Below are 24,418 nucleotides of genomic sequence, written 5' to 3' on the forward strand. Positions count from 1 at the left end.
AATGGGCTGCCTCTGCCACAGAAGGAGGGTGCCAGCGGGAGATTCTGGGAACTAGTGTCTAAGGAGAAAGATGCCTATATTTCAGATCTCTTTTTCCACTCCGCCCAAAGGCAACTAGACTTCAACACCTTGAAAATTTTTAAGCCAGAAAATTGTTCCCTTGGGTTTAAGAAAAGGGTGTACAAAGCCACAGAGATTAAATGACTTAATTTCATATGCAAATATTTTCTCAAAAAAGACAGGGATTCAATACTTGCATAAAACTAGCTATTCTATTCTTTAGGCCCAATACCAATTTATAGAGGGTTTTTTTTTTAAGTTCAGAATTTTATAAACATACTTCAATTATGCAGTGATACATTAAAAGATTTTACATGTATTTTTATAAAGTCCAGATCCAGAAACATGACACAACTTTCCAGAAATCACTACAGATTCATATCAGAACTCAAGAGCTCCAGATTCCACCATCTCAAACTCAGCCAAGGTCTATTCCACTTGCCTGCATAGGTGTTGGCTTTGTTCAGGAGGTCTGTGCATGCATGCATATCAGCAAAAGCTCGAATTCCTAAGCAGTTGACAGGGTGAAGCTGAGACTCCAAAAATTCACAGCAGGTCTTCTTCACATCCTGTAACTGTAACAGACCAGCTGCTGGGAGAAGTACCTGCAACATGTAAGTCAGTCCGGTTAGGCAGGTGGACCGAGGAACACTTACTATTTACCACTCCTATACAGATCACAACACATGCAGCGAAAACTTATGATCTGCATCCTGACCCGAATACTCCATGGACACAGGGAACACTCCGTGGAAAGTAATGGAACAATTATTTGCAAAAAGGGGAACGACCCACATTCTCCCTAATTTCTATAGAATCTTTCAAAGATCCCTTCCTGGTCATAAAAATATAAGAGGTATTAGGTATTAGATTAATGGTTCTTTTTTATAAGCATAAACAAAATGTACCTTTGAATTTTCAAAACAAAAACTATTAGGATGCCAGGGGGTGCTATGGTTCAGTAAAAAATGGGTTTTTTTGCCCCTTCAATTCAAGCATCATGACCTTCAGTGATTTGTGGGGAAGGCATGAACCCAAAATAATACATACCACAACAAAGCCTCATTTTACTCTTCCACTGTCTGAATAACACAACAAATTGCTTTCCTTAGGGGAAAGAACAAATTTAAATTCAATAGTCTCAGTATAACCAGATGGTTTCTCTAAAATGTAATATATGTACTAAAAAGGAAAACACAAAAGGTAATTGCCTAATATTAACTTTTTAATTTGTATTTGTATTTGAATAACTCCAAGAGATTTTATATTAATTATGAGTTTTTCTATGAGATTTAACCAGTATCTTCACTATAAACTATATCCAACACCACAACTGGTTTACAAATAGGTCAATAATGGAAACATTTTTTTCTTGTTAAGTGAATTGGTATGAAGCTATGTTAAGTACCACATTTGAAAGTCAAATTAAAGAGGAAACCTTCATTAAAAAAAGTTCTTGAACATCTGCTGCTCTTTTATAAAAGCCAAAAGAAAAAAATAAACCTCAACTATTAGAACAATGGTCAATTTTAGAAAAGATCACATTAGCATAAAAAATAAATAAAACCTAAGTTCCTTCAGGAATTGACTCTCATATATGCCAAGCTATAGCCCAAGGAGAAAATGAGAAAAGAAACAGTAGTTTGGGATAGTAGTTTTCTCTATCTATGTAATAATCCTTAATGTGGAAAAGAAAGAGGGTATTCATGTAGTTCTGTAACACAAACTAGTCTACTTGTTTAAAGGAACCACAGAAGTTCTACCTTCCAATCTAGAGGCTGCATGTGTAGTTAACCCACATGTACACAATCAAATGGCCAGAATGAAGGACAGAGAGAATAATTTCATGTGTTTTTAGTGGAACTTCACCAACTAATATTAGTTTTCTATAAAAATACAGAAACAGTACCTAGCAGCCTTTTCCTTCTGAATTTAAGAAAAACAAAATGCAAATAATGCTGTTTATAGCCAAACCTTTCATACAGTATGAATAGTGTGTTTCATTACGTTATAAAAATGATCTCCATGGAAACCTTTAGCTGTTGATAATTTGCAAATTGGAGGTTTTTCTACTCTGGTATAATTGTGCTCTGAAGCAATGTAAAGTACATTCCAATATGCTTAACAGTGCTGCCATTTAATTCAGCAAACACATACAGTTAAGAAAGTGGTCTTCAGTGTAAGATTTAATCCCTGTGAAATTTGTACAAATACTAACAATCACCCATCTAATCAACATTTTCCCAGAGGCAATACAGAGTGAGAAAGTAACATTCAAACTGGTGGTAATATAGAAAAACAGGAGCCATGGCGGAGAAAAGCGGTTGAGCAGAAATGGACTCACTCATGCACTTTTGGTAGGAGTGTATACTGACTGGCTCAACGTTCTTGAAAACCAATTGGCCCATTTTAATCAAAATTACAAATGCACATAACCTCCGACCCAGCAATCTGACCCACAGATACACTAACAAATGCACAAAATCTCACACACAAAAGACATTCATTAGAGCACTACTGAGGGTAACAGCAGAAGTTAGGAAAAAGCCTAACTGTCCATTGCAAGGAGATGGATTAAGCACTTATATCCCTTCCACTCAATGGAATGCTCTGCAGTCATTCAAAACAATGAGGAAGCTATATGAATGGGACAGTTTCTAAGATACATTCTTAAGTGAAAAAAATCAGTAATTGATTCATACTAAGTAACATACACATAGATGCCCTCACTTATATATACATCCATCTAAAAAAGTAGCTACAGCAGTCTTTTAAAATTTTTATTTTGCTTCCTTACCTTCAACTTCATCACTACCAAGCCCAGAGCAACCTTATCAGGAGAATGAAATTCATAAAACTGTGGAATATGTATGCCAGGGACAGAAAAGTTATTTCAATTGTAGGCCATGTAGCTCAAAATTCACATATAATTTTTAATTCACTAAAATCAATTGATTTTAATTGATTCATCAATTAATGATGAGTCAAGTAGTCCCTATGCTTGGCAAACAACACCATTAAGTATACCTTAAGTGTTAGTCAAATGTATAAAATAAATTTATGCATAATATCTTTCCGTCAGCAAATCCTTTAAAAATGCCTCAGTTTTATGATATAATTTTACCAGGACTAAATTTCAATTGCTCATTAATTATTAATTACATACAGCATCAAAAACAATGAATAATTGGCCTAGGCTTACTAACATGACCCATGGTGACCATGAATTAGTTACTCATGATGAAAACAGGAAAGCAGCCTGGGGCACACCAACTTTCTAGATTACTTTGTCTATTAGAAAGCCAACAAAAATGAAACAAAATAAAAAGTGCTCCTAATTTCAGATGAACCATAACCCACAATCAGAACCACTCAAACAGCTGGAGCCTATGAGCTAGATGCCTTGGGATCAAATCATATCAAACCTTCTAATTTGTTTGATAAAGAAACCCAATCTTAGAAGAGGCCCAAAGCCTGGACCGAGTGGTACACTTGGTCAGTGGAAAGCTAAGAATATAATCAAATTTGCCAACTCTTTGGTCTGCGATTTTTTCCACTACCTTGAGCCCCCTCTATAGGTGCAGAATGGAAGTGTTTGTCCAATTTCTAAATTTCCAGTACTTATCTTTTCAGCAAGAGTAATAAAGACAACAATCACCTCAACAATACATTCTTTTTTTTTTTTTAAGATTTTATTTATTTATTTATTTGACAGAGATCACAAGTAGGCAGAAAGGCAGACAGAGAGAGATGGGGAAGCAGGCCCCCCCACTGAGCAGAGAGCCTGATACCGGGCTCGGGCCCAGGACCCTGGGATCATGACCTGAGCCAAAGGCAGAGGCTTTAACCCACTGAGCCACCCAGGTGCCCCCAACAATACAGTCTTGTAATTGCTTCCACTTAATGAGCAATTATGACATCAGGCACTGTGCTAAGCACTTGTCAGGCAATAATATCTCACTATCCCCATTATACACAAGTGAATACAGAGGCTTGGAGAAGTTGGGTAACTGGCCCAAGATCACACACCTTGTATGGCACAGGTAGAGTCTGCTATGAGAGTAGCACTAACCGGAGTGAGTATAATGCTTTTGGATGGCACCCAGATAAACATTCTTATGTCACTAGTTAGGAGTAGGTTTTTAAAGTTACCCTCTATTTATTTCAATAATATAAACTATTTTTAAGTAAATTTATTTAAGCAAGAATTGAGTCAACATAGAGGAAAACATTAAATATTTAATGGTGCCAGCAATATAGAATATAGCAAAATCAAGAAGGTGACACACAAATTATGAAACTTCAGAAATCTCTGATTTGGGAGATCAAATTCACTATTCTAATCCTTCAATATGTGATCTCATTCTGATTCTTATGGCTTTTGCCTATCACTGAAAAGGAAGGCTGTGCTTTAATCTGGGGCTATCACAATCCCATGGCATACTTTCTACAGAGTGGATAAACTCTACTATTAGCAACAAATGTGGGAAACACCTAGCAATGTAAAGAGGTGGTTTCTTAATTTGCTATTTAGGTCACAAAAATATCTTGGGCATTGTAATTAAGAGGCCTGAGGAACAAATTTATGCCTTAAAAACTAATTTTTCTGAGCTCCCTAGAGCAAAGGTGCAGTTAAACAGTGCTGCTTCTTATATGAAGTGGAATTATATTGACACAATAAACCTCTAGCCACATAGCATTATGACCTAATGGAAATTTTCCATTTGCTCCATTTTCCACATTAACACTGAGATTGGTGAAAATAACCCTATGGCACTCTAAGATCTAAAGTATATTCCAAAACATCAAAGAAAAAGGAATTATGTTTGTTATATAATACAAATGTTAATGATAGAGTCTGAGAATCAAAAAGTGATTAATTCCCATACAGTATATATACTGAGGGAGGGCCACACTCCAAAAACTGAAATACCTCTCTCAATTATGTTAAGGCCTAAGATAAAATATACAGCTGGCATCATGTCTTGGGGTCCAACCCTCCCTCCCCTTCCAGCAGCCTCTTCCTCATTCCCCTTTAGCTCTATTCTATCAACCCTGAGGTTCCCCACTCAGACCCTGGTGTTCTCACCATGATCTCTCAGTCCCTTTCAGGTCACTACTAACAGCATCACACAGGCTTCATCTGCTTTGTAACACTTACTATTGTCAGAAATGACTTTATGTATCTGCTCCCACATTTACTGTCTCTCTCCCTATAGAAGAATACATGCTCTGGGCCTGTGGGGTCACATCTCTTATCCTTATTGTAGCCTCAGGTACTAGAAGAATATTTAGATGCATAATAAATGAATCAACCTGAATGTACTCTCCTGGGTATTTGTATTTTAAAAGAGATACAATTTTGGATGTCCTTTGACCCAGAAATACAAATTCTATTTCTACAATGTGTCTATATGGGACATTTGTGTCCTGCTGCAAATCACCTCAGCTCTACCTCTTGCTCAAGCCACCACTGCAGCAACCTGTTCTAAGTAGGCTTTGATCACCTCCGTGAAAATATAATTTAACAATGCCTCACCCCTACTCTGTCCCAGCCAGGGAATGCACTGGGGACTCACAGCTGCACCATCTGGAAGCACAGGGGGAACAATGATTGTGGGGCCAGCCCTGACCTATGGAGAAAGATGATAGGTAAATACTTCCCCTCTTTATTCCCAAGCAGATAGTTCTGAGGCACATTTCATAAGCCTCCTCAGATGGTGCTGGTGAAAACCAAGTAAAAGAACGCACTTCTGGGTCTCTAGAATTCTAGCCACGGCAGCAATGATAAAGGCAGCTATTTATTCCGTGATTGTCATCCAGCCCTCGCCAGGCACGCCTCAGTTTGGCCTGTCCTCTGAGTACCATGAGTCTCAAAGGCCTATGATCATGAAACTAGTGTTCTGTAGAATGTTACATAGGCTCTACATATTCTTCTTCTTGTTCACGTGAAAAACATTATCTTTAAGTGCTGGGAAAAATGTGAAGTAAAAGAACATGACCAGGGGCGCCTGGGTGGCTCAGTGTGTTAAGCCTCTGCCTTCAGCTCAGGTCATGATCCCAGGGTCCTGGGATCGAGCCCCGCATCGGGCTCTCTGCTCGGCAGGGAGCCTGCTTCCCCCTTTCTCTGCCTGCCTCTCTGCCTACTTGTGATCTCTGTCAAATTAATTAATTAATTAATTAATTAATTAATTAATTAAAAAAGAACATGACCAGCTCATTAAACAACTTTTAATCAATCATTTTGGTAAATAGGAGAAATTTATTTTCACCTAGATGTGCTGATTTCCAAAATATCAAGAAAATACAAGCCTAAACATTTTACATGGTGGAGACATTTTCTGCAAGGAACAAAGAAGAAGGGGGAAAGCTACCAGTGATTAGAGAAGACAAGAGGAACACTAGACATGGAAGACACCCGAGACGAACAATTAGCACCCGTGAGACACTCTTACACCAGCTGCACATTTTAAGTAAGATGCTTTCATCCTACTTCACTTTGTTTGACAAGCCAAATTACACATAAGATGTTTCGCTTAGACAAGTACACTCCTTCTGCTTGGCTATTAGGATTTGCAATTTATTTTCAGCTTGGGCATTTAATCCATAGGGGAGAATAATTTACGTAGTAAGTCTTTTAAATCCTGAGTCATTAGCAGTGCATTTATTAGAAAAGACTACCAAGGGGTCTGACTGTTCCATACACAAGATTTCCAGATGTCTATGAAAACATGCAAACATGAAACAACGCAGTCACTATTAACTTTACAGTGACTATACTGCTAAAAAGAAGGTTTTTATTAATTTCCCAGCCATTTTATATTCATATAAGAAGCACCTGTTTGTTCACAGAGCAAGGAAGGCACCTGGGTGGCTCAATCAGTTAAGCATCTGACTTTTTTTTTTTTTTTTAAAGATTTTATTTATGTATTTGACAGAGAGAGATCACAAGTAGGTGGAGAGGCAGGCAGAGAGAGAGGGGGAAACAGGCTCCCTGCTGAGCAGAGAGCCTAATGCGGGGCTCGATCCCAGGACCCTGGGATCATGACCTGAGCTGAAGGCAGAGGCTCTAACCCACTGAGCCACCCAGGCGCCCCGAAGCATCTGACTCTTGACTTCAGCCTAGGTCATGATCTCAGGGTCACGGAATTGAGCCCCACATCAGGCTCTGTACTCAACAGCAAGTCTGCCTGAGATTCGCTCTCCCTCTCCCGCTGCTCCCTTCCCCCACTCTCATGCACACATGCTTTCTCTCTCTCTCACTCAATAAATAAATCTTTTAAAAATAAAGAGCAAGGGCCTTGTGTACCAGGAATGACCTGAAAACAGAGAAACAGCTGTTCAAAGGGCATGAGGAGAGGAAAGAAATTATTCCCAAACTTAAGCTATACGCTATTGGACAAAAAAAAAGAAAAAAAAAAAAAAACTCATTATGAAATATAACCCAGGGGCGCCTGGGTGGCTCAGTGGGTTAAGCCGCTGCCTTCGGCTCAGGTCATGATCTCAGGGTCCTGGGATCGAGTCCCACATCGGGCTCTCTGCTCAGCAAGAAGCCTGCTTCCCTCTCTCTCTCTTTCTGCCTGCCTCTCCGTCTACTTGTGATCTCTCTCTGTCAAATAAATAAATAAAATCTTTAAAAAAAAAAAAAAGAAATATAACCCATAACTTTCAGTACTACATACATCTTCTAAAATCTGCGTTTAGTCTCCAAATTATAAGTCATGTTTCACAAGTTTATTTTTTCAACTGGCTTCTTGATACTCATTTAGTCATAAAACAGTATTAAAAATAGTAATAAATCACAGTATTAGTGAATATAATATTACCACTTGACTGCTACAATCTTATAGGGCATTGGTGCAGAAAAAAAGGAGAAAGAAAGTTTCCTTCCTCTTTCTGGGATGTAGGCCTTGCTGGGTGCAGAGTTTTGAAATAGGAAGTGTTTGACCTTGGCATCCTGCCACCTCATTCGCACTTCCACATCTCAAAACCCTAAACCTCAACCACCAAGAGCTGGTCTCTGCTCTGTGCTCCAGCTATGATTCCCCCATAAGATCATCCTTTTCTGACTGATAAGTGTTTCATCCTCTAAATGTATTTACCTCACCTTCCTCCTCCCAACACCCCCCATCCCAAGCTCCATCCCTTGGGATAGCTATGGCCAGCAGAGTCGAAAGGAAAGACATCTTATTATTAATTTATACTAATGGCTAATAACGCATCACCTTCCAGGACAAATCCCTTCCAGAGATATTTAAAGTTTTAAGAGAGGCTGACTCTTAAGCAGAATACATCTGTAATTGAGGTCTTTTCCAATGGTATAATAAATGAGGCAGAAAGGCACAAGTAGTACAGAAAGAGAAAATATGTGGGCAATGTGGCTTTCCAACAGGCTGAAAACTACCCCTCTTCTACTATCCTTTCAAATACAGCTGCTTTTTCCATTCTTTTTAACCTAAGTTTTCTCTAAAATCTCTCATTTATTCAACAGTGGCTCAAATGTGTAACAAACATAGCATCTACCTTATAGAGTTATTGAAAAAAAAAAGTTGGTCTACTGTTTAATGCAGTTCCTGGCACATGGAAAAGGAGCATATTAGCTCTAACTCAAGGTTTCTTCTTGGACTGAACTGAACATTCAATCCCATAACAACAGAATGCCAGGATTTCTTTTCTCCCTCACAAGACGATGTTCTATGCCAGATCATTTACAATAAGCATAAGGTTGCTTTCTTTTTTGATCAAATATTCCGAAAGTAAAATATATAATCAGGGACAATTCGAAAAAGAACAAACACTGCATACAAAAATGGGAAATATATTTGATATCCCACTACCTATTAAATAAATATAAATTAAAATAATGAGAGAGCATTTTATGACTATTGATATTCTTTTTTTAAGATTTATTTATTTATGAAAGAGAGAGTGAGACAGAGAGAGAGCATAAGCAGGGGGAAGGGTAGAGAGAGAAGAAAGCTCCCTGCTAAGCAGGGAGCCATATTCAGGACTCATCCCAAGACCCTGGGACCCTGACCTGAGAGCCAAAGGCAGACGCTTAACCTACTGAGCCACTCAGGTGCCCAACTATTGATATTTTCAACCACATAACTCAGGCCAAGGGATAGTAAGCGCTGGCCCCTATCACGTTTCTGCCTTCACTGTAAACTAGTCAACTCTCTTAGAAAAGAAATAGGTAATATTCATCAAGAGCTACCAAAAAATATAAAGTTTAAAGCATCTGATGGTGGAAGTATGCTCCCGAACATCTACCCTGAGAAAAGAGTTAAAAAACTAGAACAGGCTACATCCATGAATTTTACTTTAGCATTACTTATAAGAGTAGGCAAAAAAAAAAAACAAAACAGAAACAACTACAGACTTACCAATATGCCAACAATTGGATGAATTATATTAAACCCACATGATGAAACAGTATAGTCAATGACAATGAAGTCTAATAATGGTTTTAAAAAACTAGTATTTCTAAAATATTTGCAGTAACATACAAAATTATAAAATGAGATGGATACACAGCTAGCTCTAATCTATGATTATACAGAAAAACTTAACAGATGTCAAATTCTTTTGATCTCAAGGAATTTGGTTAGTAAAACAATGTTGACAGAGACAGAAAAAATACATAACTGAACATTTTCACACAATTTAATTTTTCTAACACATAATGGACATTAAGTAAAGAAAGAGGTGCACGGGTCTTTTTAACAACAGCTTGGCTCCCTGCCCTCGCATCTGTCAGCTCTATAGCTGGAAGCACTGGATCTGGATCCAATCCTGATCTGATCAGAGAGAACATCTCTCAACTCTAACTATAAGCAGCTCAACCTGGTCAACTTCATGTCAATGCTAGTGCGACCTTGGGCACTTCAACGCTTTTTTCCTAGACCCAGCTCCAGCCTACCCACCTCTAACTAGGATCCTTCCCTAGTGGGCATGGACCAGATCTCCCAGAGGCTGAAATCCTGCCCCTAGGTCCCAGCCCAGAAAATGTAGAGTGCTTGTTCCCAGGCTCCCTTCCTCCTGTTCTCCTAGGACCTCCTGCCTAGTTCCACTTCAATCCATCAAACAGGGCCTATTCATCACACAGGCCTATCCTATGGGCATTCCCCCATTCATCACTTAACAAATATTTATTGAGCATTCAGCCTAGGGTCCAATCACAAGACGATGTTCTATCCCAGATCATTTACAATAAGTTTAAGTTCTGGGGATACAGCAGTGAAGCCATCCTAGAGCTTGGATTCTTTTTTTTTTTTTTTTTAAGATTTTATTTATTCATTTGACAGAGATCACAAGTAGGCAGAAAGGTAAGCAGAGAGACAGGAGGAAGCAGGCTCCCCGCTGAGCAGACAGCCCCATGTGGGGCTTGATCCCAGGACCCTGGGATCATGACCCGAGCTGAAGGCAGAGGCTTTAACCCACTGAACCACCCAGGCGACCCCCCTAGAGCTTGGATTCTAACAGGTAGTGCTTACATTTAGTAGGGGCATGTGTAATTTCCATCATCCCAGCACTCATGCCCTTCAAAGTGGTCTTCAGATCTCAAAGTCTAAAGTCCAGAGGCTCTGGAGGACTTAAGAGCTATAGATTTTAATCCCCAACCTACTGCTGAGTTCCTATAAAGCCTCAGGGCAGAATGGAGTTAGTATGAAAAGAATGGAAAATGGAAACCATACCATAGGCTCAAGAGTGGGAACTCTGGTCTTGAATGCTGGACATGCTCCATGTTCACTGTGTGACCCAAGAAAATCGCTTAACCTCCCTGGGCTGCAATCCTCTACATTGTAAAAAACAACTCTCTGTCCAGGATGTTATAAAAACTAAATGAGATCAGTACTTAGCAGAGTGACTGGAACATGGAAGGTAGATAGCTCCTTCTTCCTAAATGAATACTTTTTAAATTCTATCTCTGCTATCATTTATGGGCATTAATCTATTTTAATTTCTTCTCCTTTAGTCCTTTCTCTCTAAAATCACCTCAAATCAAAACACATGACTACTAGTCTCTTGACTACCTGATCATGCATTTTACTCCTACTACAGATCAAATTTTCCCCTGTATCTCCTCTATATTCTCCAGGGTCCTTCCTTTCCACAACCTCAGAATTTCATGAATAAAGAATAAACTAACACTATCACTAACTCCATATCCACCTTCAACACAGAATTTAAACTCATTAGTTTAGGATGGTGAGACTGAAGCATCAATCTACTGCTTAGCAAAGAAAACAAGGACCAACAAGAACTGTCAGCAGGACTCAAAAATATTTTTTTAAAAAAACAAACAGGGGCGCCCGGGTGGCTCAGTGGGTTAAGCCTTTGCCTTTGGCTCAGGTCATGATCTCAGAATCCTGCTTCAGATGCTCTGCTCAGCGGGGAGCCTGCTTACCCCCTCTCCCTCTGCCTGCCTCTCTGCCTACTTGTGATCCCTGTGTCAAATAAATAAATAAAATATTTTTAAAAATAAAAAACTGAAACAAAAGCAAGCAAGTTTAAGGGGCCACGATTATCAACAAACGTAAGATATGAGTCTTAGCACAGGGACTAAAGGTGCTTACGGCTTTTCAAAGCTGCTGCATGGATATACTCACAACTGTGGATGGTTAACTGCCAAACATAACCATCAAAATAAGTTAACTTCACTAACTTCACTCCCCAGGGCTCTCTATTGCTTTAGCACACACACCTCCCTCCTCTTCCTCTACTTCTTCTTGGTCTTTCCTCTCTCACTCTCTCCCTGTCGCCTTTTTGTCTATGCCTGCTCCTTTTTCATCTTCTTTCTAAACTGATTTATATTATTCAGAGCTTCCCCACCCCCACCAATAATCAAATTTTATTCCAGTGGAATTTTTTCAAGACCAAAGAGACTGCTAATATCTTTTAAAGGTTATTTTTTGTTGTTTTCACAAATAATACAACACTAAATTAAAACACACGGACATCTATTCATACATGCACACATATATACCAACACTCACATACATCATGTACTCATACTCTTTAGACAAACAGCACTTTTTCTGTTGCATGATTATATATTCTCTCCTTTCATGTATCATCTCCCAACCCCATGTGTCAAAGCCCAAGCTTGACATGAAATAGAGATAAGATAAGATCAAATTATTGCTGGAGAATAAAAAGTAAGAAAATACATGATAAGAAAGCATATGTCAAGCAAAAAAAAAAAAACCAAAAAACAAATCCCTTTTAATAAGCAATTAAATAACTTTATCCATCTTACTGATTAGCCTCTTCCTGACCCCAACTACAGCTTAATTACAGAATATGTGTTTCTCAATGTCCTCTATCAAAGTGCCTTAAGTCTATTCATAATAGCCCAAAACTTTAAATACATGTCCACCATCATGCTAAACTGCAATAAATCCATACTCTAGAATACTCAGCATCTATAAAAAGGAACTAAGTACTGGAACATGCGGCAACACAGATAAATCTCACAAATGCTCTATTATGCCAAAGAAGTCAGCATTGAAAGAATACATTCTGCTTGATTCTATTTATATAAAGTTCTGTAACAGGCAAAACTAATCTGTTATAACAGAAATCATACAGTGGTTGCCTAGAGTCAGAGGTAAGAGATTTATCAGGAAGAGGCCTGAGGTTATAAATGCTCAATATCCTGATTTGGGTGTGGGTTAATGGGTGTATACATTTGTTAAAACTTAGCAAACTATTATGGACATTGGGGAGGGTATGTGCTACGGTGAGTGCTGTGAAGTGTGTAAACCTAGTGATTCACAGACCTGTACCCCTAGGGCTAACAATACATTATATGTTAATAAAAAATAAAAAAATTTTTAAAAACTTAGCAAACTGAACATGTAAAAAATAGCCCACTAGAGGAAAAAAAAAATGAGTGCTTTAGGCCCACACTAAAAGTCACCAGAAGTCAGTCAAAGGCATTTATAAATTACAAAACAAATTTAAAATGAAAAATAAAAATACTACCTGATAGAACCCCAAGTAAGAAAATAAATGAAAATATATCAAATGTATTTACATAACCAAATTTCTATACTAGTATTTGTAAAGTTAATTTAAAACAACAGCTTTTGAAGAAATGTTAGTAATATAGCTATATTCTATTTTCACAAAAAATGAATCATATAACCTGGGGAAAGACACATGTACACTTCAACTAGATGATGAGAAGCACATTAATTTTACTAACCTGACAATGGAATTAAGACATTAAAGTCCAAAAGGTAGTAATATTTAAAGTTGTGGGTCAATAATGCTAGGATTTATAAAACCTTTGGCTTATTTCAAACCAAATATGCCTGAACCACAGATAATTCAACAACTCTAGGCTCCCACCACCTAAACTGGTCTGAAGAACTGGACCCTGAACACTGGCAGCTGACACAGATGTGCTTTGCCACACATAGGTCCAAATGTAAACAGTATGAGGCATAGCTCAAACATGAAGGAAAAAATCCACCTAATAAGGACTTTAATGTATACCTAACTTTTTACTGCTCAAATTATGACACTGCTATAAAATGCTAGATCACAGGGTGCCTGGGTGGCTCAGTGGGTTAAAGCCTCTGCCTTCGGCTCAGGTCATGATCCCAGGGTCCTGGGATCGAGCCCCACATCGGGCTCTCTGCTCCGCGGGGAGCCTGCTTCCTCCTCTCTCTCTCTGCCTGCCTACTTGTGATCTCTGTCTGTCAAGTAAATAAATAAAGTCTTTAAAAAAAAAATGCTAGATCACAATCAGGATGAAGTATTTTTTTGCTCATCAAGATAAATTCCTCTTATATACCACATGAAGCTAATTAAAATATCAATCACAAAATGACTCAACATTGGACATCTTCAAAGATTACATATTTTAGGAGCGCCTAGGTGGCTCAGTCAGTTAAGTATCTGACTCTGGGTTTCAGTTCAAGGCATGATCTCAAGGTCCTGAGATCAAGCCCTGCATTGGCCTCTGTGCTTAGCAGAGTCTGCCTGTTCCTCTCCCTCAGCCCCTCCCCCTACACACACACACACACACTCACTCTCTCTCTCTCTCCCTCCCTCTCTCTCTGTCTTGCTTTCTGGATAAATAAATAAAAACTTTTTTTAAAAAATTATATATTTTGGGGCGCCTGGGTGGCTCAGTGGGTTAAGCCGCTGCCTTCAGCTCAGGTCATGATCTCAGGGTTCTGGGATCGAGCCCTGCATCGGGCTCTCTGCTCAGCAGGGAGCCTGCTTCCTCCTCTCTCTCTGCCTGCCTCTCTGCCTGCTTGTGATCTCTCTCTCTGTCAAATAAATAAATAAAATCTTTAAAAAAAAATTATATATTTTAATAATGTAAAGCCACAACTAAACTTAGTTATTAATATTTCCTGAGTACCTGGCTTTTCTGTAAACAAAAACTTAAACACTTCAAATTTGATGCCCATCTAAGATTTATAACATGTTTTTATGATAAACCCTCTAGATTTTTCTCAAACTAGCTGACCTCCAATGGCTTCTTCCATCTAAATTTTAAATAAGTTTTCATTTATTCTATACTTTTAACTTATACAAAGTAAAACATAATTTAACTGGCATGCCTGGAGAACAGATATTCTAGCTGGTCAAGTATTTTGATTAAAATTAGGATTGATTAAAAAGGATTACCAAGTTCAGACTTAAAATATAATAAAATGCAATTAAGACCAAAAATCAACTGTAAATATTTAAATTTATAGTAATTATTAATATAAAAGAAATTCACCATTTTGTGCCTCTGGGTAATAATAAACTAAAATTATCATAATTCTGATAAACTGATAAAATACTAGTTTAACAGTTTTCTGAGTATTAGAATGTCAGACAAATTCACTTCAATGATAGGATTTCCCACTGCTATCCCATAAACAACCACTAATCCTGAAAGTTTGATTCAACACTTTCTTATGTAAAGTTTTAACGTGTGTTTTAAGCATATCATCTGCCAAATTCTTTTAGTAACAAAGAACTTACTTTCTATCTCATAAGAGAAACAGAAAATGAAAATGGAAAAACAATAAGGCTTCCAAAACTTATGCTAGGAAAAAGAGCACTTTTTCTTGAACCACTGCCTGTCAGACCAACGGAAGAGGGGGTTACAAACTGGTACTGCAATCACCCTAGAGTGCTGTCTCCACACTAACCCAAACACCCAAGTCCTGCTGGGTGGAGAGAAGTCTACAGCAATTTAAGATTTATGGTTTGGTCACAAATACATATCTGGATTCAGAATATAAAAAATAAGGGAAAGGTTACATGAGCCATTTCTTTTTTTTTACCCAGGGATCCCAAACAATCTCAGTGGGTTCTTCTTCTACCTCATGGCTACAAGACTTTTTATTGCTGCCCACTTCTTATTTCTGTTCAACATTTATAGAGGACTTTAATATTTTTATAAGCTTTAACAGGCACATTTCATATATCACAGCATTTCTGTGAGGTGTCAAAGCATTATCAGTTTATTTGTAATCGCTAAAAATCTCAAGGCCATTCTTTTTTTTTTTTTTTAAAGATTTTATTTATTTATTTGACAGAGAGAGATCACAAGTAGGCAGAGAGGCAGGCAGAGAGAGAGGAAGGGAAGCAGGCTTCCTGCTGAGCAGTGAGCCCGATGCGGGACTCGATCCCAGGACTCTGGGATCATGACCTGAGCCCAAGGCAGCGGCTTAACCCACTGAGCCACCCAGGCGCCCCTCTCAAGGCCATTCTTGAAGTCAATGGTTAAATTCAGGATTTGAGCTCTGAATTCTAATACAATAATTAGCCAGAGTCCAATAGCCCATGAAAGTTTTCTAGCAGAGAGCCAATCTAAGGGGCCTCCTTATTATTATCTAAGTTGTTCTCGAGTCCCACATCGGGCTGTCTGCTTGGCGGGGAGCCTGCTTCCCCTCTCTCTCTGCCTGTCTCTCTGCCTACTTGTGATCTCTGTCTCTCTGTCAAATAAATAAAATTCTCTAAAAAAAAAAATTAAAAAAAAGTTTATTATCTGAGTTGTTCAACAGTAACTTAAATATACAGTGTTATATATTTGATTTAAATGATTTTATTTAAACCAAAAATATTTACAAAACTGCTCAGTAGACATTTTTGCTCACCCTGAAGACAAATCTGCTACTGAACTCCTTTGGTACAGGAGCAACTTCTATTTGTGTGGCTGAGAATGGAAAATTGTCATTCAATCAAGTAACTAAAGGGCAGATCTGGAATGTGACTGTAATTAAGGTTAAAGCATAACCAATCGTATAGTTATAGTCTCTGTCAGAAGAAATCATTGTTAACAGAAGAGTAAAATGGTTCTTATTATTCAGTCTCTATATGAAGACAGATGAGAATTCAAAATACTGGGGCCCTACCCTCTAATTAAGAATCCTGGCCTCAATGAGCCACGATGGCTGATAGAGATCCTGACAGCCTCCAGGGCCTGGAGGTAGAAACAACAACTACCAGCTAACAAAATGTTCAGAAATGGGTCATCTAAAGAGAAATTACTTGTCAGTTTTTCTGGGTACCATGCAGTGGAGAGAGGCATTGGATCTGATGGCATTTGATCAATTTCCTGGTCACTAGAGATGTGTTTTGCAGCAGAATGATAGTCAATGAGGGCCCTCCCTAATCCATCTGAAGTAAGCTCCCTTCTCTAAGATTTCATGCTCACCAAACAATCCTCTGATTGGAAGACCTAGGTCCTGGGAATGACGCACATTGGATAGTGTACATTGGATAATGTACACATCTATCCAGTCACTAGAAACACCTATTACCCTGTAGAGCAACAGGCTGTAAAGACTCTTAGGACAAGGGCCTTATCTATCCATCTTGATATTGCATCACCAATAGCTGGAACAGTGCCCAGCATAAAGCAGATGTAGATAAAACAGATGCTCGATAATTTTTTACTGAACTACCACTGAGAACCAGAATTCATAAGGATCAACACTGGCAATGGAAAAATGGGCAAGCTCAGTATCTTTAGAAATAAGAAAGGGAAAGAGCAAGCCATGTATAAAGAAGCAGTGAAATGGTTATTAATTCTTACCTGATCTATCCTCATTCAGCTGAAAATGTTAAAAGCCTCATATCTTCAAGTTCAGTCCAACTCAGTCCTAAACTAATCTGACCAAGACTATGAAGTTTATTGGGCGCCCAACCAGTGTTTCTAGTCTGTCATTAATCCTGCTGCCTTAAATGCGGTGCGCTCCCTAAAGCATCCTCATGCTTACCAAGCCACACTGTGAGCCAAAATCCCTACCCGACTGAACATGGCCTCAGATCCTGGATTTACCGTCCACAATCCCACCTTTACACAGCTATGGTATTACAATTGCCTAGAGCTTACCAAGTCTCTTTCCTGACAAATGAGCTTGGGGCTATCGACTTGACTCACTGTTCACTCAGGGCAGCTCTTCCTGGATCAAAGATACTGCCATTAGCCTAACAGCAGGTACCATACCACCACTGCTACCACCATGAGACTTCCTGCTGCCATGCCTCCTGCAGCACCTCATTCACACCTGAATCTGTCACTCATCCTGGAGCACTTTCATTCAGATTACATGCTGCCCTCAATTTAAAAAAAAAAACTTACTGGGACGCCTGGGTGGCTCAGTTGGTTAAGCTTCTGCCTTCGGCTCAGGTCATGATCCCAGGGTCCTGGGATCAAGTCCTGCATTGGGACCCCTGCTCAGCGGAGTGCCTGCTTCTCCCTCTACCTCTCCCGCTTCCCCTGCTTATGCTCCCTGTCACAAAAATAACTAAAATCTCTTAAAAATAAATAAATGAAAATTAAAAATAAATTTAAAAATATTTATTGAGTGCTTGCTCTCCCAGATTGGTGCCCCTATTCTTAGCCCCATTCATTTCTGGCCCAAGCCTCAATCCCAACTATGCTTTTAGTTAGGACCCAGCATATCTCACCTAGTTTATGTATATAAACCAGTTATCTAATGAGTGATGTTTCACAAGTTCCTATATATGAAAGAACAGAATTTATCCCCCTCTTTCAGACAAGAAAATAAAGCTCAGAGAAGTTAAGAACTTTGGACAAAATCCCAGATATTTCAATAGCACTGCCAACATCTATAGTATATTTACTATGTTTTCGTCTTTGCTCATTCTTGGACCAAGCATCAGGACCAAGCACAGGACTGAAGACTTAGCAGAAGACTTAGTCTACTTAACTGATAGGGTGTCTTCGATATACACTGGGAAATAAATATCCATCTAACAGGAATCTCATTTCGGTGTTTATCTACACAATGCAGAAATACACACAGCAAAAGCACTGGCTTACCAACCTCTGTTTCACCTGCCCACCTGACTAAGCAACTCTCCCATGCCCCCTGTACTCTCTAATATGCCTGCACACTTCTGCCTCTCCAGGTGAGTTGCATTTTACCAACGCATACATTTTGGTTTCACCCCCAAATCTGTTTATGACACTGGCACTTGTTACTGAAATTACATAATTTAAATAAACATATATAATCCAGTGAGATATAAGTGTAAAAAGAGAGCTATTTCTATGAAAACTAAGTTGATTGCTTTAGAATGACTTGAACAATGTGTTACTACAAAAAAAAAAAAAAAAGCTTCACAAATTACACACAGGGGGAAGGAAAGAGAAATTATGTAATTCAAAGATGACTTTGCACTGAGATTTCTTTTCAAGTGTCTCAGTTTTGTTTTTTTTTTTAAGATTTTATTTATTTATTTGACAGAGTGATCACAAGTAGGCAGAGAGGCAGGCAGGGAGGCAGGCAGGGAGGCAGGCAGAAGCAGGCTTCCCACTGAGCAGAGGGCCGGATGTGGGGCTCATGTCTCAGTTCTTGATGCACTTTTTTAAAAACTAGAAAATTAGGGTTGATCTATCATTATGATGTCACATGTGCAAAAAAGGATATGGCTCTCCAACCATACTAGTTTTACCACAAAAGACTGGCATATAATTGTACAATTGCAAGTTATAGGTTAAAATAAAATAGTTGGGGTATACATGTATTCTTATTTGATGGTTTCTTCACTTTAACAGCCTTTTGTTGATTAACTGGTCAACCTGTCAACAGGTCTCCTACTGTGGATGCCCCTTTCTCTGATGTCTTTTTAGGAACGCCTCGCTGGTAAAACAATATATACAATTATACAATATATTGCTAGCACTTCTGGTCTGAAACAAACAAAAATAACCTGCCCTACACCTCCAACAAAATGGACACACTATGTTGAATTTTCTACTGTATTGAGATTGTGTAAAACACTTTGGTGTGTTTATTACCAAAAATTAATTTTAACTTTCTTAAAATTAAATTAGGTTCCTTTTCTAAAAGCATGAGATTTCCTTTCCCAAATAATTTCAATTTATGCAACATATAAATTTTCTGAACTGTTTAAAACCTATCCATTCACAATTATCAGATGCTTCTTAAATTCTTCTGAAATGAGAAAGGTTCTAATGTAGACAGAACTTCTGATGAACATTCATTTTTTATTTTTAAGATTTTATTTATTTATTTGACAGAGATCCCAAGTAGGCAGAGAGGCAGGCAGGGTGGGGGGGCGGGGTAGGGGAAGCAGGCTCCCCGCTGAGCAGAGAGTCTGATGTGGGGCTCAATCCCAGGACCCTGGGATCATGACCTGAGCCAAAGGCAGAGGCTTTAACCCACTGAGCCACCCACTTGCCCCCCTGATGAACACTCATAATATTAATTTGGAAATGAGAGTATTTACTTACATTGGCACTATCTATTAAGATTCTTACCTTTGTTTTTCACACTTACATCAAGTGAAAAAAACTCTTAGCTACTTTTAGCAAGCCAAAATACCCAAAAGCTGACAAGTCAAAATATATGTAACAAAACCACAAATTGAGCAATGAAGTAAATGTTTTGAAAAACACAAGTTGCTTTAGGCTTCTTCAAAAATGTTGATTGATAAAAGAAGAAGAGTTAAACCTCCAATAATTTTTAGATAATGAAAAAAATATTTTTGGTTATAAAGGTATTTTAATTTTCAAATTTATAAACTTTCTTTTTTAAGCAGCACTAGTTAATGACAACTTAACAGCTGCTGTGTGATACTGAGCTAATTACTTAGCCTTCTTGAGCTTCCTTAATTGCAAAATGGAGTAATACCTATCTAATAAGGTGGTGAATATCAAATGAGACATATGTAAAATGCCTAGCACATAGCTGAAAATAAACTCATGTAAAATCCCTTCACACATACACATATACACACATATACATATAAAGCTAAGTATTCTTAACAGTGGGAGAGTGAGGGGGGAAAGACAAAGTACACAAACTCTCTACAAGTGTATGAGAAACTGTGTGCATAAACGACTATGTGTACTTTGCTTGGGAGAGGGTCCATAGTTTTTCATCATTCTCAAAGGAATTCCTGATGCCCCAAATTTAAACAGTTTTTGGTTTGTGTATGTGTGTATTTTTTAAGAGAGCACGAATGAATGGCAGGGGAGGAAGAGGGAGAGAGAATCTTAAGCAGGCTCCACACCCAGTGTGGAGCTCAATGTGGGGCTAGATCTCAACCCTGAGGTCATGACCTGAGCTGAAACCAAGAGTCAGATGCTTAACTGAAAGAGCCACTCGGGTGCTCCATGATGCCCCCAAGTTTAAAAACCTACCTTATAAAAGCCTTTGACTTTATTTTCTCTGTTCCCAGGTATAGAATGTTTATAAAATTTGACCGGAAATTCTAGAAACGAGTTAAATTACTCAATAGCAACAATAAGCCGAATTAAATGATTGTAGTAAGATATATATTCTCCTTTTAGTTCTCCTTTAAAAAAAATACACAAAGAAATTCATTCGGCTCAAATTATTCCCCAATCTTGCCATATATAAAAGCAAATACCTAAACTCAAAACCAAAGTTTAAAAACTTAAAAAAAAAAAAACAGCAACATCAAAAGAAAGAAAGAAAGAGAGAGAGAAATCAGGGAAACCCTAAAGAACCAAAAATTAAAGTCCCATTACTTACATAACACAGTAATAATTATTCCTTTTCTGGAGTTAATGTTTCAAATTGATTCATTCCCTCATTCTGACTCAAAGTTCAACCTTCACTTCAAATGACTGTTATATCTAATTTTTTAACTTGTGTAATAGGAGACTGTATGGTATCACAGAAGAGGACCTAAAGTAGGAATCAGGAAAAGCAGGGTTATGGTCCTGTTCTGGCACCAACTGACCAAGACAGCTGGACCTCAACATTCTACGGCACCATGATTCTACATCAAAACATGCAATCCCAAAGTAAAACACTAAGACATCTGTTATCCTAAAATCATATTTTATTATTACTAAAACAGAAACTTACTAAAAGAGAGGTTATCTGACATTTGATTCTAGGTCTAATTAAGAAAATACACCTACAGCAACAAACTTCTGAACTACAGAAAGTTCTATCCCCACTGTCAATTCTCTCAAAACAGACCTACTCAGAGCCAGGTTCCCAGTTGGGGCCATTTAAAATTTCAGCTTAACTTTAAAAAGTATATCACATACCTCCACCATACCACTCCCTTCCCTAAGGTGAACAGTGCTTATAAGAAAGATCTAACAAAGTGTACACGAAGATAAACAAAACAGAAGAGAGAGCAGTTTGGCATATCTTCATAGGTAAACCCTTACTATGTATTTCACTGAAAAATACTTGTTACAGAAAGGGCAACTTATTTTAATCAATTTTATTTCTAAACTGCCTTTCCTAAAAGAAGTATTTTTCAATGGAATATAAATGAGGCTTTGCATACCAAGGTATCCCTATGCTCTCTTCCCCCACCCTCCCCCCCAAAAAATAAAAACTACATGAATATTAAGCATTTAGTAAGTCTGCCAAATACAACTCTGAATGTATTCCTGTAGGAGCTGAACATATACACAAAAGGCAAATCAGCATGGCAAGAGGTTTTCTGAAAGGCTATGATGACTAATATTTCAGGACTAGAACGTGACAGTTATTAAAAGAAACATGAGAGGCGTTTTCCCAGTTCCCCATAGGCCAATGTCTCCACCGCAAGAACTACTGCAAACAGCATTGAGGGCTGAATTCACACAGTCTATTCTCTTAGGCCTAAATCATCTTTTGCAAATTTCCCTCATGTCACATATTATGACAATCAGCAATTCATTGGTTGAAGGTCAAATACAGGGCACAATGAGGCCCATGAACTCAAATGAATTTTTAAAAAGGAGCACGAAGAAAACCAAGATAATGTCTCTTTCAAAACGATAAGCCAAAACCCAGAAACTAGCATAACTATACAGAAAAAATCAGATTGCAATGATATGCTGGTACTGTTCTCCCTCATGACATGTACCAAACACTCTCCAGGTTAAAAAAAAAAAAAAAAGTTCACACAACAGTTGATTCACACCTTTATACACAACTCTAGTACCAACCAAGGTTGTTTCAAATGCTTTACCTCATGAGCTGGATTTCCAAGTAAAGGCAAATAAGGCCACCTGGGAAAGATCATCAGAAGGCTTCACCACTGCCAATATCTCAGATTTAATAACAGCATGTCTTAACAAGTTAATATCCACAGATTTCAGTCTCCAAACTCAAAAATTTTGTATCATATTTCAACTAATTACAAGAAACAAAATATTGAGCCCACACTTTCCTATCTGAGCAAGTATAATTCAGAGATTATTTCTTAAGAAGTTAGTCCTAATTCTTTTTATTGTCCTCAAAACACAGTTTACCTGTTGGAAGGAGTATAAATACAAATTTTCAGTTGGCAATTTGGCATACCTATCAAAAATTAAAACATGCATGTACCCTTTGATCCACCAATTACATTTGAGAAATCTTTTCCACTAGTTTTGGATGTAAATATAAAAATGTTCATTCACTGCAGTACCTTTATAAAAGTGGAAAAATCATATATACTGATTAACATATGGGATGCCAGTCAAAAGAAGGGGCTGGGCCCACATATATTGATGTGTAAAGAACTTCAAGATACTTTGTACAGTGAAAAAAGCAAGTTTCAGAGTAACAGGCATATTTATATCAGGAAAACTGTGCAAGGGTGAGTGCATGAGTATACATAATTGCATAAAAAATGGTCTGAAAAGATAATTTAAAAGAAGCACTTTCATCTTCTACACTACATACTATATACTATATATATATATATATCTGTATTATTCCTTTACATCATATATATAAAACGTGTTCTTTAAAGAAAGTAAGAAAATGCAATGCTAAATTTTAGCTAAATTCTAGAATTACAGAAGATGCTATAATAGTAAAAGAAGTAAAGACTGTTAATAGTCAAAAACATCCTTTGTAGATTTTAAACTCAAGGGAATAGAGAAATGTGGGCAGCATCAATCAGTAGTTATAAATGAGTATGACAGCGTTTTCACAAACAAGTGTCATTCAGAGAACTGATAGATTCAAACTTCAAAGATTCAAATATAAAAGATATTGAAATCAGAAACATCATTAGAAAGATGTAATCATTCCAAATATTCCTTAGAAATTCAGTTTTAATCATGAATTCCACTACTTTAGTACAAAAAGTATCCTGAGGTGCAGGTATGCTCTTTTGATTTAAAAAAAAATGGCATGTATGAAGAGCTAAATGGTATGAGGGGTTTACTCTCACCTGTACATTTTCTTCTGTAACCTGAATTTCTGCAGTGTAAACATAATCGATCAGCATTCTCAGGGTCCAGCCATCTACCTCTTTTATTCGAACTCTCTTTGCTCGGCTCTCACTCATTTCACCTAAAACACAAACAAGGAAGAGTTGACGCTACAGCAAGCCACTGCTATAGAGAAAAGAAAATACCAATGCCATTTTCTCTCTTTTTTTTAATTATTTTATTTATTTGACAGACCGAGATCACAAGTAGGCAGAGACAGGCAGAGAGAGAGAGAGAGAGAGGGAGAGAGAGGGAGGGGGAAGCAGGCTTCCTGCTTAGCAGAGAGCGGGATGTGGGGCTCCATCCCAGCACCCTGGGATCATGACCTGAGCCAAAGGCAGAGGCTTAAGCACTGAGCCACCCAGGCATCCCCCAATGCCATGTTCTTGCCACTCGCTATATTTCATAAGCAACACAAACAGCCACTTTTTGCAGGCCTAGAACATTCCATTACCTCCCCCAAAACCAGAAAATGTACTTGTCACCCACTTGTACCTGAAAATCACATCAAAGCAGTGACCGTGCCACATGCCCAACTATAATACCTATGGAATTATTAAGTTCAGTATCTGCTTCTGTCCATGCTTTTTTTGGTCCATGCTTGTGGGCAGCTTGTTTTCTTTTTGGATTTCTACTCATGACTAGAAGAGTCACCATGTC

The 24,418-nt window shown here is 38.0% G+C and overlaps 1 protein-coding gene across 2 annotated transcripts in view; it reads right to left on the minus strand.

Annotated features, from left to right (window-relative positions):
* KLHL2 (kelch like family member 2) overlaps positions 1–24,418 on the minus strand; it is a 107,532-nt gene that overhangs the window by 47,047 nt on the left and 36,067 nt on the right. Inside the window, exons 4-5 of one of the 2 annotated variants that reach the window (XM_047717737.1) lie at positions 23,719–23,840; positions 503–665 (exon numbers count right to left, since the gene is read on the minus strand). In XM_047717737.1, coding sequence (XP_047573693.1) covers positions 503–665; positions 23,719–23,840 — 285 coding nt within the window. The remainder of the gene's footprint in view (positions 1–502; positions 666–23,718; positions 23,841–24,418) is intronic. The other variant, XM_047717738.1, reaches the window with a different exon arrangement.

This window comes from Lutra lutra, chromosome 2 (genome assembly GCF_902655055.1).
Source record: "Lutra lutra chromosome 2, mLutLut1.2, whole genome shotgun sequence".
Taxonomy (NCBI): Eukaryota; Metazoa; Chordata; class Mammalia; order Carnivora; family Mustelidae; genus Lutra; species Lutra lutra.